Source organism: Pristis pectinata, chromosome 21 (genome assembly GCF_009764475.1).
Source record: "Pristis pectinata isolate sPriPec2 chromosome 21, sPriPec2.1.pri, whole genome shotgun sequence".
NCBI lineage: Eukaryota > Metazoa > Chordata > Chondrichthyes > Rhinopristiformes > Pristidae > Pristis > Pristis pectinata.
The window spans coordinates 35,826,287-35,839,664 of record NC_067425.1 but is presented as its reverse complement, the minus strand read 5'-3'; the positions used below and the strand labels follow the sequence as shown (position 1 = coordinate 35,839,664).

Genomic DNA, 13,378 nt, shown 5'->3' with positions numbered 1-13,378 from the left:
AGGAGTCCCACAGGGTCGGGTCGGGCTAGAACAATACGATCCTCTCCCTGTAGGTCATGAGTATAGCTGTGAGGTATCTACCACTGCACTAGAGTTTTCACTGCCATTTTTCACTGTCAGCGCCTCATAGACATCTCCCAGTGGGCTTACTCCTAAACCACACCACTCAGGGCACCACCAGAAGTCTGAGGAACGGCCAATCCTCGGCATACTCAAGTCCCGGCCTAAGTCCATCCTCTCCAATGTACTGGTCTTGAACAGAACTGTGGGACTCCTAGCCCTAGAACTGAAATACCAGAACATTGAATCTCTTCCTCAGCGAGGCTGGGGTTTACAATTTTCGCAGGTCCTTCCCTTCCCCCTGAAGGATATTGTTTATTTCACTGAATGACTAACCTGAGCTTGGATTTGTTGACAGGGATCCTATGGAGTCGTGAAGCTGGCCTACAATGAAAATGATGACAAGCATTATGTGAGTAAACTGGTGATGTGCTTCTGGTACTGAAGCGGAGGCTGTTGTTTGGTGACAGGCACACCTCCCCGTGAGTGGAGAGGGGGAGATACGCCACACCTTCCTCTTGCTTAAACTTCCATCTTGACCAACATTGTGGACAGGGGAATATTGTAGTGGAACCTCAGACTCTGAGGATGATGGTTACAAGTTGCCAGAGGGCTCGATACCAAATAAATAAATTCCTTAGTGTTCATTATAATTTTAAATTTAAATTTTAAATTAAATTTTATTTTAATCACCAATTTACACCAGGCATCAGATGTTAATTCTCTGAACAAAACAAACTAGTCGGGGAAGTATCTGAGCTGACAGAGTGTTTCTTCTGTGGAAATGATTTGCATGCTGAAGTTTTTGAAATCCCCAGGCAATTTATTAGAATCCTGTTTGACTATATCCTTGTGCTGTGCAAACCACATTACCGTAAACACTGTAGTTAAAAGGATTCACTAGTATAAGATGGCCCAAAAAATGCCTATTCAGTGTTGCAATAATGTCCGCAGACCAGCTATTTATTGCTGAAGCTGCTGCATCATAAGGGCTGCTTAATCTTCTGCTTCAATATCTTTTAAATCTTGCGTTCGGGCCTGGGCGCCAGAGTTAGTGGTGACGTTTCTGGAGAACAAAGAGAGCAGCCCAGAGACCTTCCAGACAATGAGTACAGGGTTGATCGCTCGATCTGAGCCACTGTGACTGATCCCTGGTGGAGAAATAACATCAGAAAGCAGGAGGAAGGGTAGCCCACTTGGCTGCTGAAGCCTGCCCCTCATCTCCTCCTCTGTGCCAGTTCCCCGTGGTTTCTAATTTCCTGATCGTTCAAACGTTTATCTACTTCTTCTTTAGTTACCCCGATGACCCAGCCTCCAAGGGACAGAGAATTCCAGGGATTCACCACCAGAAGAGCGATAGTATAGAATAGCATAGCACCGGCTTAGAGGGATATGGGCTGAACGCAGGAAATTGGGACTAGCTGGGTGGGCACCATAGTCAGCATGGACTGGTTGGGCCGAAGGGCCTGTATCTGTGCTGTATTGCTCTATGACTCTAAGAAGTTATGGTTACTGACCATGGGGGAGACCAGGTCTGTTTGCAGAGACATCGAGGTGCAAGACTGTCCCCTGCTGTACGCCCTGCTCCGTTGCACTCCTTCCCCAGTTGCTTCACCTGTTGCCTTCAGTGAGAGGGAGTGGGGTTGTCAGACCTCTGCCTGCACCCTGGCTCTAGCCTTAGCGCCGTTTGCCTTGTCCTGCGACGTGGATGGCGGCAGCGGGGTGCAGACAAGATCTCGCAGTCCCTGTGGCCTTTTCTGACCAGGATATGTTTCATCCTTTAACTGTGATCCATGTGACTCTGCACTGTTGTTTACTGTGTAGTTAGTGAATCTGTAAAGTCTGACTCCTTGACTTCATCCCTTCAGTAAGAAATTAGACGGTGTCTCAGGTAACAGCCCTCAATGGTAACAGAAATACTCTTTCTCCTCAGGCCATGAAGGTACTTTCCAAAAAGAAGCTGATGAAGCAGCAAGGATTTCCACGTGAGTTATCTTCCAGACAGCAGTCAGTTTCCATATGTAAATTCTGACACAATTTGCCTAATTCCAGGCATTTGGTTTTTTAGATAGTACCAGGACGGGTGGATGTCACACGATAGGATTGGTGGCCTTTAGGTGTCGGTGACAACAGAGGGGGTGAATTTAATCAAGAGGATAAAGGAAGTGTTTATAAGGTTTAGGAAGCTAAAATCGAATGGGGCTCTTGAAGGAAAGTCCCAAGTCATCCTACACATACATCAAAAGCAAGAGGATAGCTAGGGAGAGGGTAGGACCACTCAAGATTAAAGGAAGGAACATGTGCAGGAGGCAGAGGATGTGGGTGAGGTCCTAAATGAGCACCTTGCATCAGTATTCACCAAGGAGGACGTGGAGGATGGGGAGATTGGTGTGAAGCGTGCTAACATGCTGGAGCATTTTGAGATAAAGACAAAGGTAGTGTTGGCTTGCATCCAGTTTGCCTAACCCTGTCAGAATTTTATATGTTTCAAGCACAATTTCTCTCCTAGAAAACAATGTGGTCTTTGCCGAAGCAACTTCTGACTCTATAACTTCGAAGCACCTTGTCTTCACGTCTTCAATTATGGATCCCGGCTCTTTGCTGAGAACAGATGTCAGACTAACTGGTTTCTAGTTCCCTAGTGTTTCTCTCTCATAGAACATAGAACACTACAGCACAGTACAGGCCCTTCGGCCCACAGTGTTGTGCCGACATTTTATCCTGCTCTAAGTTCTATCTAACCCTTCCCTCCCACATAGCCCCCTATTTTTCTATCATTCATGTGTCTATCTAAGAGTCTCTTAAATGTCCCTAATGTATGTGCCCCCACAACCTCTGCCGGCAGTGTGTTCCAGGCATCCACCACTCTCTGTATAAAAAACTTACCCCTGACATCCCCCTTATACCTTCCTCCAATCACCTTAAAATTATGTCCCCCTCATGTTACTCTCCTTTCTTAAGTAGTGATGTTATATTGGCTACCTTCTAATCAGCTGACACAGTTCCAGAATCCAGGGAATTCTGGAAGATGCTGTGTCTGCAGCATTTTGTTTCAGAACTCAAGTTTACAGATGATTAGATCCAGTGGAGCTGCCAGGTTTTACATCTCTTAATATTTCTAGTTCTGTTTCGTTAATGATATTACTTACTTTAGGTTCCCCACTCTTGGTAGAAGCTTGGTTCCCAGCTCTTTCAGGCATATTTATTGTGTCTTATCCAGCGAAGACAGATTAAAAGGTAGTTGTTTAATACCTCATCTGTTTCCTTATTCCCCATTATAACATGACTGGTCTCTTCCAAAGGTCAGATATTTGCCACTACCTTCCTCTTCACATGCTGTAGATTGGAAAAACACACGGACGTCTGCTTGAGATCCCAAAGGGAATGACTGCTGGTCCCCTTGTTACAGTGAGGACATGGTCACAGGACAGGATGTGTCAGCTTCCCTGCTAGAGAGAGGATCAGAAAGTATGACTCCAGCCGTTGGAGTGTTTCCCCCCCGATGCCCAGTGACTTCAGCTTGACCAGGACTCCTTCACGCCGCACCTGGTCAAATGCTGCTTCGATGTCATGGAGACTTACATCCACCTCACCTTTGGAGGTCAGCTCTTTGGTCCAGGTTTCGATCACGGCTGTGACGGGGTCTGGACCTGAGTATCCTGGCAAAACCCAAACTGGGCATCAGTGAGCAGGTGACTGCCTTCTGTGAATTTGGGCCAAGATGGGTCATGTGCCCCGGGTGATGATGGCTGCAAGTACCAAAGTTTTGTCTTTTTCACTGACCGACTAGATTAACTGAGGAGGTGAATGTCCCTGTTGTTTACACCTGGATGGAGCAGGGGTGCAAAGCTTCCATCTGACCCACTGTCTGTGGGATTGGTGGGGTTCAGCTTTGATAGGCTCTCCCTAACAACACCACCTCACCCAAAGGTGTGGCCCCCTCGCTATCTCTGCAATAGTCCCACTTTCTCACTTGCTGTCACCTCTTTCTCGTTCTCTGTCTATCTCCTCTTTCTCTGCCATTCTCTTTCTTCCCCCACCCCCCTCTCTCTCCCTCTATTGATCTGTGCCTCTCTTTCTCACTGACTACAGAGAAGGGATATGCAGTGCTATCTCGGTCCGTTGCTTTCTCAGGAATCATCTTTAGCCTCTGTCATATCCACTTCAAAAATTCTGAGCACGTAAGAAACCCTTCCTGCCCTCCTGGACTGTGTGACGCCTCACTTGTGGGTCAACTTGTTTTGCGTTGCTCTGCTTGCCGAGCAGGTTGACATTGTGCAGTTCAACGCGCATTGTTCAAAGTTTAATCTTCACACAGCTGCCAGTCTCAGAGCTGCAGAGATGAATGTTCAGGGTCAGATTGCAGTCTCCAACATTACCGCGTTAAATACTGATCAGCGAGCTTGAAATTTAGACCAGCTCTTGTTGACAATGATCAATTAATCAACATTAACACCTGTCACAGGAACAATCATATAAAAGGCTTTGAAAGTTAATACTATCATCTCCAAATACTAGTTCCTTTCCACCATTACATAGTAGGCTGATATAAAAGGATTGGAGTGAATGGATTTGGGAAAATATATCCAACTTTGTAAACTCTCTCTGTCTCTCTCTGTCCCTCTCTTTCTTTCCCCTTTCTGTGTCCCTCTCTCTTTCTGCTTCTCTCTTTCTCTAATCCTGTCTCTGTCTGTCTGTCTCTCACTCTCTCTGTCTCTGTCTGTGTGTCTCTCTGTGTGTCTGTGTGTCTCTCTCTGTCTGTGTGTCTCTGTCTGTGTGTCTCTGTCTGTCTGTCTGTCTCTCACTCTCTCTCTGTCTGTGTCTCTGTCTGTCTGTCTCTCACTCTCTCTCTGTCTGTGTGTCTCTCTGTGTGTGTCTCTCTGTGTGTCTGTGTGTCTCTCTCTGTCTGTGTGTCTCTCTGTCTGTGTGTTTCTCTCTGTGTGTCTGTGTGTCTCTCTCTCTGTGCAGTAGGTCCCACAGTGGGGACAACTCAAAGACCAAGGAACAGAGGCATACCCAGCCATTCTGTAAGGAGGTCGGCCTAGGGCACAGAGAGCGAAGTGGTGCCTTGGGTGGTGGTGCAGAAAAGGTGAAACTGAGTTGAAAAATCATTCGGAAACAAAAGCCAGGCAGAGTGAAAGAAGGGTGCTGGTTGGACACCTCCTGCTCCCAACCCAGGCTCTCATCCAGCATTGGGATACGTACCCATCCCTGGCACCAGGTCAACATGACCCTTTCTAATGTTGCCAGCTGGGTTCGGTTCAAAGTGAAGTGAGATGCTGCAGGTTTAAATAAATTTTGGAAATATCTGGGATCACTTGGCATCCTGGTCTAATTGGACTGGTCCCCACCTGTGGCCTGGTGGGACAATTAAGGGAATAAGGAATATACAGTCAGCCTGTGTTACCCAGAAGCAAGCTAGGTTACAGTTAGCCCATAGGGTCCCAGCCTGTGCAATGATGACTCCTTTGACCACTGTAAAATTCCACAGGGTCTGACCTTGCTGTTCCTTCCTCTCTGAACGCTTGGGCACAAAGGTCTGCGATGGTCTCCGCTCACACGGTCTCTTGGAGGTGGGGGGTTGGATGGTCGGTAGGGGAGTGTGTGGAGTTGGGACTGTGATCAGACTGACCTCGGAGATGACCCTTTGCCTCTACTTCTGCTGTAACAGTCACAAGGTGTTCAGGCACCAGAAACTGGTTTAAGTTGGGCCTCACTCAGAGTCACCATTGTGACGAGCAGGCCACTGTAACTCATTGTTTATTCACTTGCAAGATGAGGGCATCGCTGGCCAGGCTGCAGTTATTGCCCATTCCACAATGCCCTTGGACTAGTTGAGTGCAGAGGACATTTAAGTGGCATCCATTCTGAAGTGGCCCTGGAGTCACGTGTGGGTCAGGAAGGGTAAGGAGGGCAGGTTGGCTCTGTCAGTTGGAGGCAGGGGGTTGTTTCAGCAGTTCACTGGTTTTATGGTCAGCGGGACTGATCGTAATTTTTATTCCAGATTCATTTACTTAATGGAATGAAGATTCCCTAGGGGTGGGATTTGAACTCATACACTGAGCCGTCTGGATTACTGATCCAGAGATGTACCCATAATGCCACTATGTACCCCTCCAATCCCATTCCCTGAGCCGGGCAGGTTGGTGAGGGTTGAGGTTAAGGCCACTTGGGGTTGTGGAGATCCAAGTTCCCCGAGGAGCCCAGAGGGGCAATTCTGTGCCACCAGTCAGTCCCACAGGAGAACCTGCAGGAGATCAGAACTCCTTACCTTCCAGGCCCGCTCTGCTTCTTGGAGCTTGTTGACCTTGGCCAGGTTGACATGGCAGCTTGATGGATGGTGGAGAGGGCTCCTTGGGCTGAATGGCCTTTTGCAGCTCCTAGTTCAAGTGCGCCGCGGTGGTAAACTGGCCCAGAGCTTAGGATTGTCCCATCACAGCCAGTTAATGGATATTAATGAGGTTCCTACCAGTCGGGAGTGAAGTACCAACGGTCGTGAGCACAGTGCCCTGGCAGAGGCAGGCCTCCGACTCCATTCCATCTTCCACGCAGTCCATTCCAGGGATCGGCAGTTAAAGTCGACCCTTTGCTCCAGAGCTCCAGCTGAGCTCCATTGCCCTCAGCTGGTTTCTGCCGTCAGGCTCTGGCAGAGGTGGGGTCTGGGGGAGAGGCATGCCACAGTGCTAATGGCCCAGTCTGCCATGGATCACTGTGGCCTCCCGAGGACATTGCTCCCCTCCAGTATGAGGGGCAGGCCAGGTTGTGAAGGGCTAGGTGTTCTGGGTGGTCGGGAAGATTGTCAAGTCGAGTGGAGTTTATTGTCATGTGCACAAGTACGGTGAGGTACAGGTACAGTGAAAAACTTGTAGCAGCATCACAGGCAACACACAGAACATAACTTATACATAAATTATACAGGACAGTGAAGAGAAAGAAAAAAAAGACACAATCAGAGACAAATCCATGGTAGCGCAAGTGTAGAGTTAGGGTTGTGCAGGTTAGTTCAAGAACCTGATGGTTGAAGGGAACTAGCTGTTCCTGGACTTGGTGGGGTGGGACTTCAGGCTTCTGTACCTCCTGCCTGACAGTAACAGCTAGAGGAGGGCGTGACCCGGATGGTGGGGATCATTGATGATAGGTGCCGCCTTCTTGAGGCAGCGCCTCCTGTAGATGTTGTCAGTGGTGGGGACTCTCTGACCTTATTCTCATTCACAGAGTAACTACGTCATTAGTTTGTAAACCTGCTGATGGTGAGGCACACCAGGCCGGATGGCATCTGGAGAGGAGTGCTGCGTTATCACTGCTGACGGTGGGGAAGTCACTGTATATTTGAATTAAATAGGAAAAGTATAACTTATCCCTCAGCCTATCAGGATAAGATGAGATATCTTCATTAGTCACATGTACATTGAAACACACAGTGAAATGCATCTTTTGTGTAGAGTGTTCTGGGGGCAGCCCGCAAGTGTCACCACGCTTCCGGCGCCAACATAGCACGCCCACGACTTCCTAACCCGTACATCTCTGGAATGTGGGAGGAAACCGGAGCACCCGGAGGAAACCCACGCAGACACGGGGAGAACATACAAATTCCTTACGGACAGCGGCCGGAATTGAACCCGGGTCACTGGCCCTGTAATAGCGTTATGCTAACCGCTACAATGAAGCAGCTTCTTTGGCCTGTGCTAAAACAGCAATGCAATGAGTCCTTTAGACTGGTCCCATCGCTTTATGCAACGATGAATCGCCAGCTGTTTTACTGGGCATGAGTTTTACCTGCAGAAGAATTCGCTGTAAGGTCATTGCCTTTATTGAAATGATGCCTCTGGATTCCAGGTCGCCCCCCACCCCGGGGATCGAAGCCCCCATCTGGAGAGCAGCCCAAGGCTCCAGCACCCCTGGAGAGGGTCTACCAGGAGATAGCCATCCTGAAGAAACTTGACCACCCCAACATTGTGAAGCTGGTGGAGGTGAGTTGGTCCGTTGTTGACCTGCTGGCAATATCTGTATTTCATGCTAGACTCAGGCTGTGGTTGAACCAGATACAGTTGGATGGTAATCAATTTATGTTTTTCTGACGTGATTTCCGCTTAACTGGGGATTGGTGATCAGGTGATCAAGCTCTCTCTTCTTCCCCCCCCCCCCCCCACCCGAGGAAGATCATTGAATTTCCCTGTGGGTGAACTCCCATCAAGTACATCCCCCTCCCCCAGCTGCCATTCCCTTTGAGCCATTCCCCAAGGAGCTGTGTGACCCCCACTGCTTTCTATTAAGCCATCCGATCACGCTATTTAATCCACCAGGCTTACGCTCCCTGCCAGCTTTGTCACTGGCACAGGGACAACCTGGGGGAAGCTCCTGAGCACATGATCTCCGGTCCCTGGAGTCCGTCCTGTCGCTCAGCCTGAACCAAGGGCTCACTTCCCTCCGGACCCTCGCCCTGATCGAGGATATTCCACAACAGCAGCGGTCCAGTTAAGGTAAATCTTCAGGTTAATGAGACAGAGTGTAAGATCTTGTGTCCAAAACTGTAGTCACAGTCATGCATTTTAATTTATATGGATTTTAAGACAACTTAATATCACCTGAAACACTGGACACAGAAGGCCGGGGACTGAGTGTTGGAACATGGGGTTACTGTTAGCTAGCATGGACACAATGGGCCAAAGGGCCTGTTTCTGTGTTGTATGACTCTGACTCTACTGCTGAGCACAGGATTCAAGCTGCACACCCAGTGACTGATTACAATAATGTTTGATTTATGAATTTTCATCAATACGCCCTTGACTCTTCAGATATGTGTCCTCAATTTATGAAGCTATTTTTTGCTACAACAAATATCACAGCCCTCCCCGTCCATAGAAATATACTGTACCAAAACATCCAAAATACATTTGGCCTAGCCTTTCTGGTTTCCCAGAGTTTACAACCATGTTGTAAATTGAGGAACTGCTGTAATCTTTTACTTGTCCTTCATTCCCAAGGAGGTGGCCAATATAGTGATCGTTCCTTTCCGGGAGAGGTGAGGGTGCAGTCCGTGCGGGGAGTGGGATCGGCCTATCGGCTGGAAGTGGCATCCTGCTGCTTCTGACCTCCTGTGCCAGCCTCAGCCGCTGAGCTCCTGTGCCAGCCTCAGCCGCTGAGCCCCTGTGCCAGCCTCAGCCGCTGACCTCCTGTGCCAGCCTCAGCCGCTGAGCTCCTGTGCCAGCCTCAGCCGCTGAGCCCCTGTGCCAGCCTCAGCCGCTGACCTCCTGTGCCAGCCTCAGCCGCTGAGCTCCTGTGCCAGCCTCAGCCGCTGACCTCCTGTGCCAGCCTCAGCCGCTGAGCTCCTGTGCCAGCCTCAGCCGCTGACCTGCTGTGCCAGCCTCAGCCGCTGAGCTCCTGTGCCAGCCTCAGACTCTGACCTCCTGTGCCAGCCTCAGCCGCTGAGCTCCTGTGCCAGCCTCAGACTCTGACCTGCTGTGCCAGCCTCAGCCGCTGAGCTCCTGTGCCAGCCTCAGACTCTGACCTCCTGTGCCAGCCTCAGACTCTGACCTCCTGTGCCAGCCTCAGCCGCTGAGCTCCTGTGCCAGCCTCAGACTCTGACCTCCTGTGCCAGCCTCAGCCGCTGAGCTCCTGTGCCAGCCTCAGACTCTGACCTGCTGTGCCAGCCTCAGCCGCTGAGCTCCTGTGCCAGCCTCAGACTCTGACCTGCTGTGCCAGCCTCAGCCGCTGAGCTCCTGTGCCAGCCTCAGACTCTGACCTCCTGTGCCAGCCTCAGCTGCTGACCTCCTGTGCCAGCCTCAGACTCTGACCTCCTGTCTGTTATGAGCCTGAGACCTGCTCTGTAGCCCTGTGTGTGCTGTGGGAGGAGACAGGCAGGGCAGTTACCCCCGTGCCCCTGGCTGGTGTTAATTCCTCCTCAGTCAACAGCAATAAGGAACTCAGTGTTGTTCATGGGACAACAAACAATCTGCTGGAGGAGCTCGGCGGGTCGAGCAGCATCTGTGGGGGGAGAGAGGAATTGTCAACGTTTCGGGTCGAAACCCTGCATCGGGACCGAGAGTGGGGAGGGGAGACCAGGGGTCTAAAGAGGAGAGGGGGAGGGGTGAGACGGGGGCCGGGGGTTATCGGTGGGCCGAGGCGGGGTGAAGGATGACGGGCGGATGGAGCCGGGGGGAGGGGGTGGGGTTGCCGAAGGTGTTGATGGGAGCTTGCTGTGCACAATTTGTTTGCCACAATTCCTACGTTGCAATAATTCAACAAACCCTCAGTGTATCAGGACCTCCTGAGGATGTGAAAGGTGCTATAGAGATACAGGACTTTCATGTGAATTCCCTCTCTCTTGTATTTCAGGTTCTGGATGACCCCTCTGAAGATAATCTTCACATGGGTAGGTGACTGGCTAACTCAGAGTGGAGGGCAATACTAAGGTGGTATTTACTCAGTCTGAGCCATGCTGTACTGATTGGTGTTTGTCAATCTGTTGGACATTAATGGAGCTTGCTTCCTTCGTCTCAGCCTCCTGTGAGACAGTTTCGTTCTGCCGAGCCCCATAGCTCAGTTTCCTCTCAATCGACCGATGATCCTTCACCCTCTCTGCTGAGGTTACCTCTCTGTCTCTGTGTTCAGGCCTGTGGTGGGTGGGAAGAGAGGTGATCATTACCTGCCCCTCCCCTCGAACAGGAGGCTCATCTCCCCTACCTCTGTAGGTGGGAGAGCAGACAGGACCAAGGTGTTGGCACCCCAGCTTCTCCGTGCAGTGATGGAAGATCTGCCAGTGGTCTTACGGGAAAATCACCGCACGGTGAGCCACCCCCCCGCCTGTTCACCCTCGTCTGCCGTCCTTGGTGTCGGCCACACTCTCGCGTCATGGGTCCATGCTCCAGTGCAAGGGGACCCAGGCCAAATCGCGAATGCAAAACGGAGGGAGTTCTATGCTGTCTGAGGTGCCGTATCTCAGTCTGCAGTCCCCTCTGATCTCTCAGGTGCACAGGAAAGACTCTTATCGCTCAGTGGGAGAAACACCATGGGAGTTCCCACTGAGGCTCTGCCAATATTCAGACCTCACCAAAACATGGAGATTGAAGATCTGGTTCTTATCACATTGATTGTAGGCAGAGAGTCTTTTCCAGTCTGGTTCTCCCTTAAAGTTTGACTGTGAACCACATAACTTTACTCAGGTTGTGTGTTACAGCTTCTACAAAACAATCACTTCACAAATCACTGAAACTATTCTGCTCTCAAATCACTTCAGCTGTTCCACTTAGATCCCCAGCGTTGCTGATAGTTACTGTGTATGTTCATTCCGAGCAAAACGTACTTCTTGGGTGAACTAACTCGACGGATTCCTCCTCTAGCTGCAGCCTCTGCTTCTTCTTCCTGCTCTTCATCCCTGCAATTAGCCACATGATCTGAATGGCTGCTGAGGCCGCGCTCTCCTCACTGACTGCCCATCTGCTCTGTATTTCCTCGGTGTCATCCAGTTGTGTGGGCCCAGGCGGCCAGCTCCCAATGTGGACAGCTTATTTTAGATAATAAGGGTTTATCAGTCTGCTGCTCCCATGTGAATTGTAAATGGTCCTCCAGCAGATCAGCGAGGCTTTTTGAGCTGCACTTTTTAAGCCAGTATAATTTCTTCTGTTTAACCACTTGGGAATTTGAAGGATTATCCACAATCCTGCCTCAAATGCCTTCTGTTGCTATCAACCTTAGACAGTTCCAGCCTGTTACCTGAGTAAACCCTCATATGCAGCCTCTGGTCAGCAAGGAGGGAATCTCACGTGTCTTACCTAATTTTTCATGTACTCCAATATAAATCAGTCTTCATGTATAGTTAGCAGAAAATTAAAATTACTTACATTGGCCATTCTTCTTAAGATTTATAAGTTTAAGAGTTCCAGCACATTTAGTTCCCTGAAAGTGGAGTCACAGGTAGACAGGGTGGTGAAGAAGGCTTTTGGCACACTGGCCTTCATAAGTTGGGGCATTGAATACAAGAAAGGTGATGTCTTGGTGCAATTGTACAGGACGTTGGTGAGGCCGCGCTTGGAGTATTGTGTTCAGTTTTGGTCACCCTGTTATAGGAAAGATGTTATTAAACTGAAAAGAGTACAGAAAAGATTTACAAGAATGTTGCCAGGACTTTAGGGACTGAGTTATAGGGAGAGTTTGGACAGTCCTGCCACTTTTTTCATTGGGTGTCGGAGACTGAGAATTGATCTTATAGAGGTGTATAAAATGATGAGGGGCTTAGACAGGGAGAATGCACTCAGTCTTTTTCCCAGGGTTGGGAAAGAGTTGGGATGTCATGTTACAAATGTATAAGTCATTGGTGAGACCACACTTGGAATATTGTGCGCAGTTCTGGCCGCCCAGCTCTAGGAAGGATGTCATTAAGCTGGAAAAGGTGTGGGAAAGATTCACCAGGATGTTGCTGGATCTGGAGGGCTTGAGTTATGAGGAGAGACTGGATAGGCTGGGACTGTTTGCCCTGGAACGTGGGAGACTGAGAAGTGACCTTGAAGAGGTGTATTGGTATTGGTATTGGTTTATTATTGTCACTTGTACCGAGGTACAGTGAAAAACTGGTCTTGCAAACCGCTCGTACAGGTCAATTCATTACACAGTGCAGTTACATTGAGTTAGTACAGAGTGCATTGAGGTAGTACAGGTAAAATCATAAGGGGCATAGATGAGGTGGATACTCACAGTTTTTTTCCCAGGGTAGAGAAGTCTAAAATTAGAGGGTTAGGTTTAAGGTGAGAGGGGAAAGATTTCAAAGGCACTCGAGGGGCAAGTTTTTCACGCAGAGGGTGGTGGGTATATGGAACAAGCTGCCAGAGGAAGTGGTAGTAGCGGGTACAATTACAATGCTTAAAAGACGTTTAGCCAGGAACATGGATAGGAGAGGTTTAGAGGGAGATGGGCCAAATGCAAACAAATGGGACTAGCACAGGTAGGCAACTTGGTCAGCATGGACGAGTTGGGCCCAAGGGCTTGTTTCCGTGCTGTGTAACTCTATAACTCTGTGACTAAGTAATCAAAAAATTTAACACAGATTTATATTTTTCTTCACCTCAGTGGCATTTCTATAGTGTTAATCTGTTTATCAGTGCAGGAATATGGTCCTCTGCCTCAGGACCAGAGATTTTGTCCGCTCCTTCCTCTGTTGAGGCAGGTGCTCTCAGCTCAACCAACGACGGGTCTCCCACTGCGCTACCCTGGGTCCGTACTGCCCGTGTGACCCACTGGACCGCCTCGTTAGTGCAGCGGGGGTCACACCGGGGTCTGCTGCTGTATTTTCCCCAACATGATTTTTCTTCAGCTTTTGGCATTG

General features: G+C 49.5%; 1 protein-coding gene across 5 annotated transcripts in view; it reads left to right on the top strand.

Annotated features, from left to right (window-relative positions):
- camkk1a (calcium/calmodulin-dependent protein kinase kinase 1, alpha a) overlaps positions 1 to 13,378 on the top strand; it is an 87,419-nt gene that overhangs the window by 26,198 nt on the left and 47,843 nt on the right. For all 5 annotated transcript variants that reach the window (XM_052035200.1, XM_052035201.1, XM_052035199.1 and 2 more), the window contains 4 exons: positions 419 to 472; positions 1,994 to 2,045; positions 7,897 to 8,030; positions 10,396 to 10,432. In XM_052035200.1, coding sequence (XP_051891160.1) covers positions 419 to 472; positions 1,994 to 2,045; positions 7,897 to 8,030; positions 10,396 to 10,432 — 277 coding nt within the window. The remainder of the gene's footprint in view (positions 1 to 418; positions 473 to 1,993; positions 2,046 to 7,896; positions 8,031 to 10,395; positions 10,433 to 13,378) is intronic.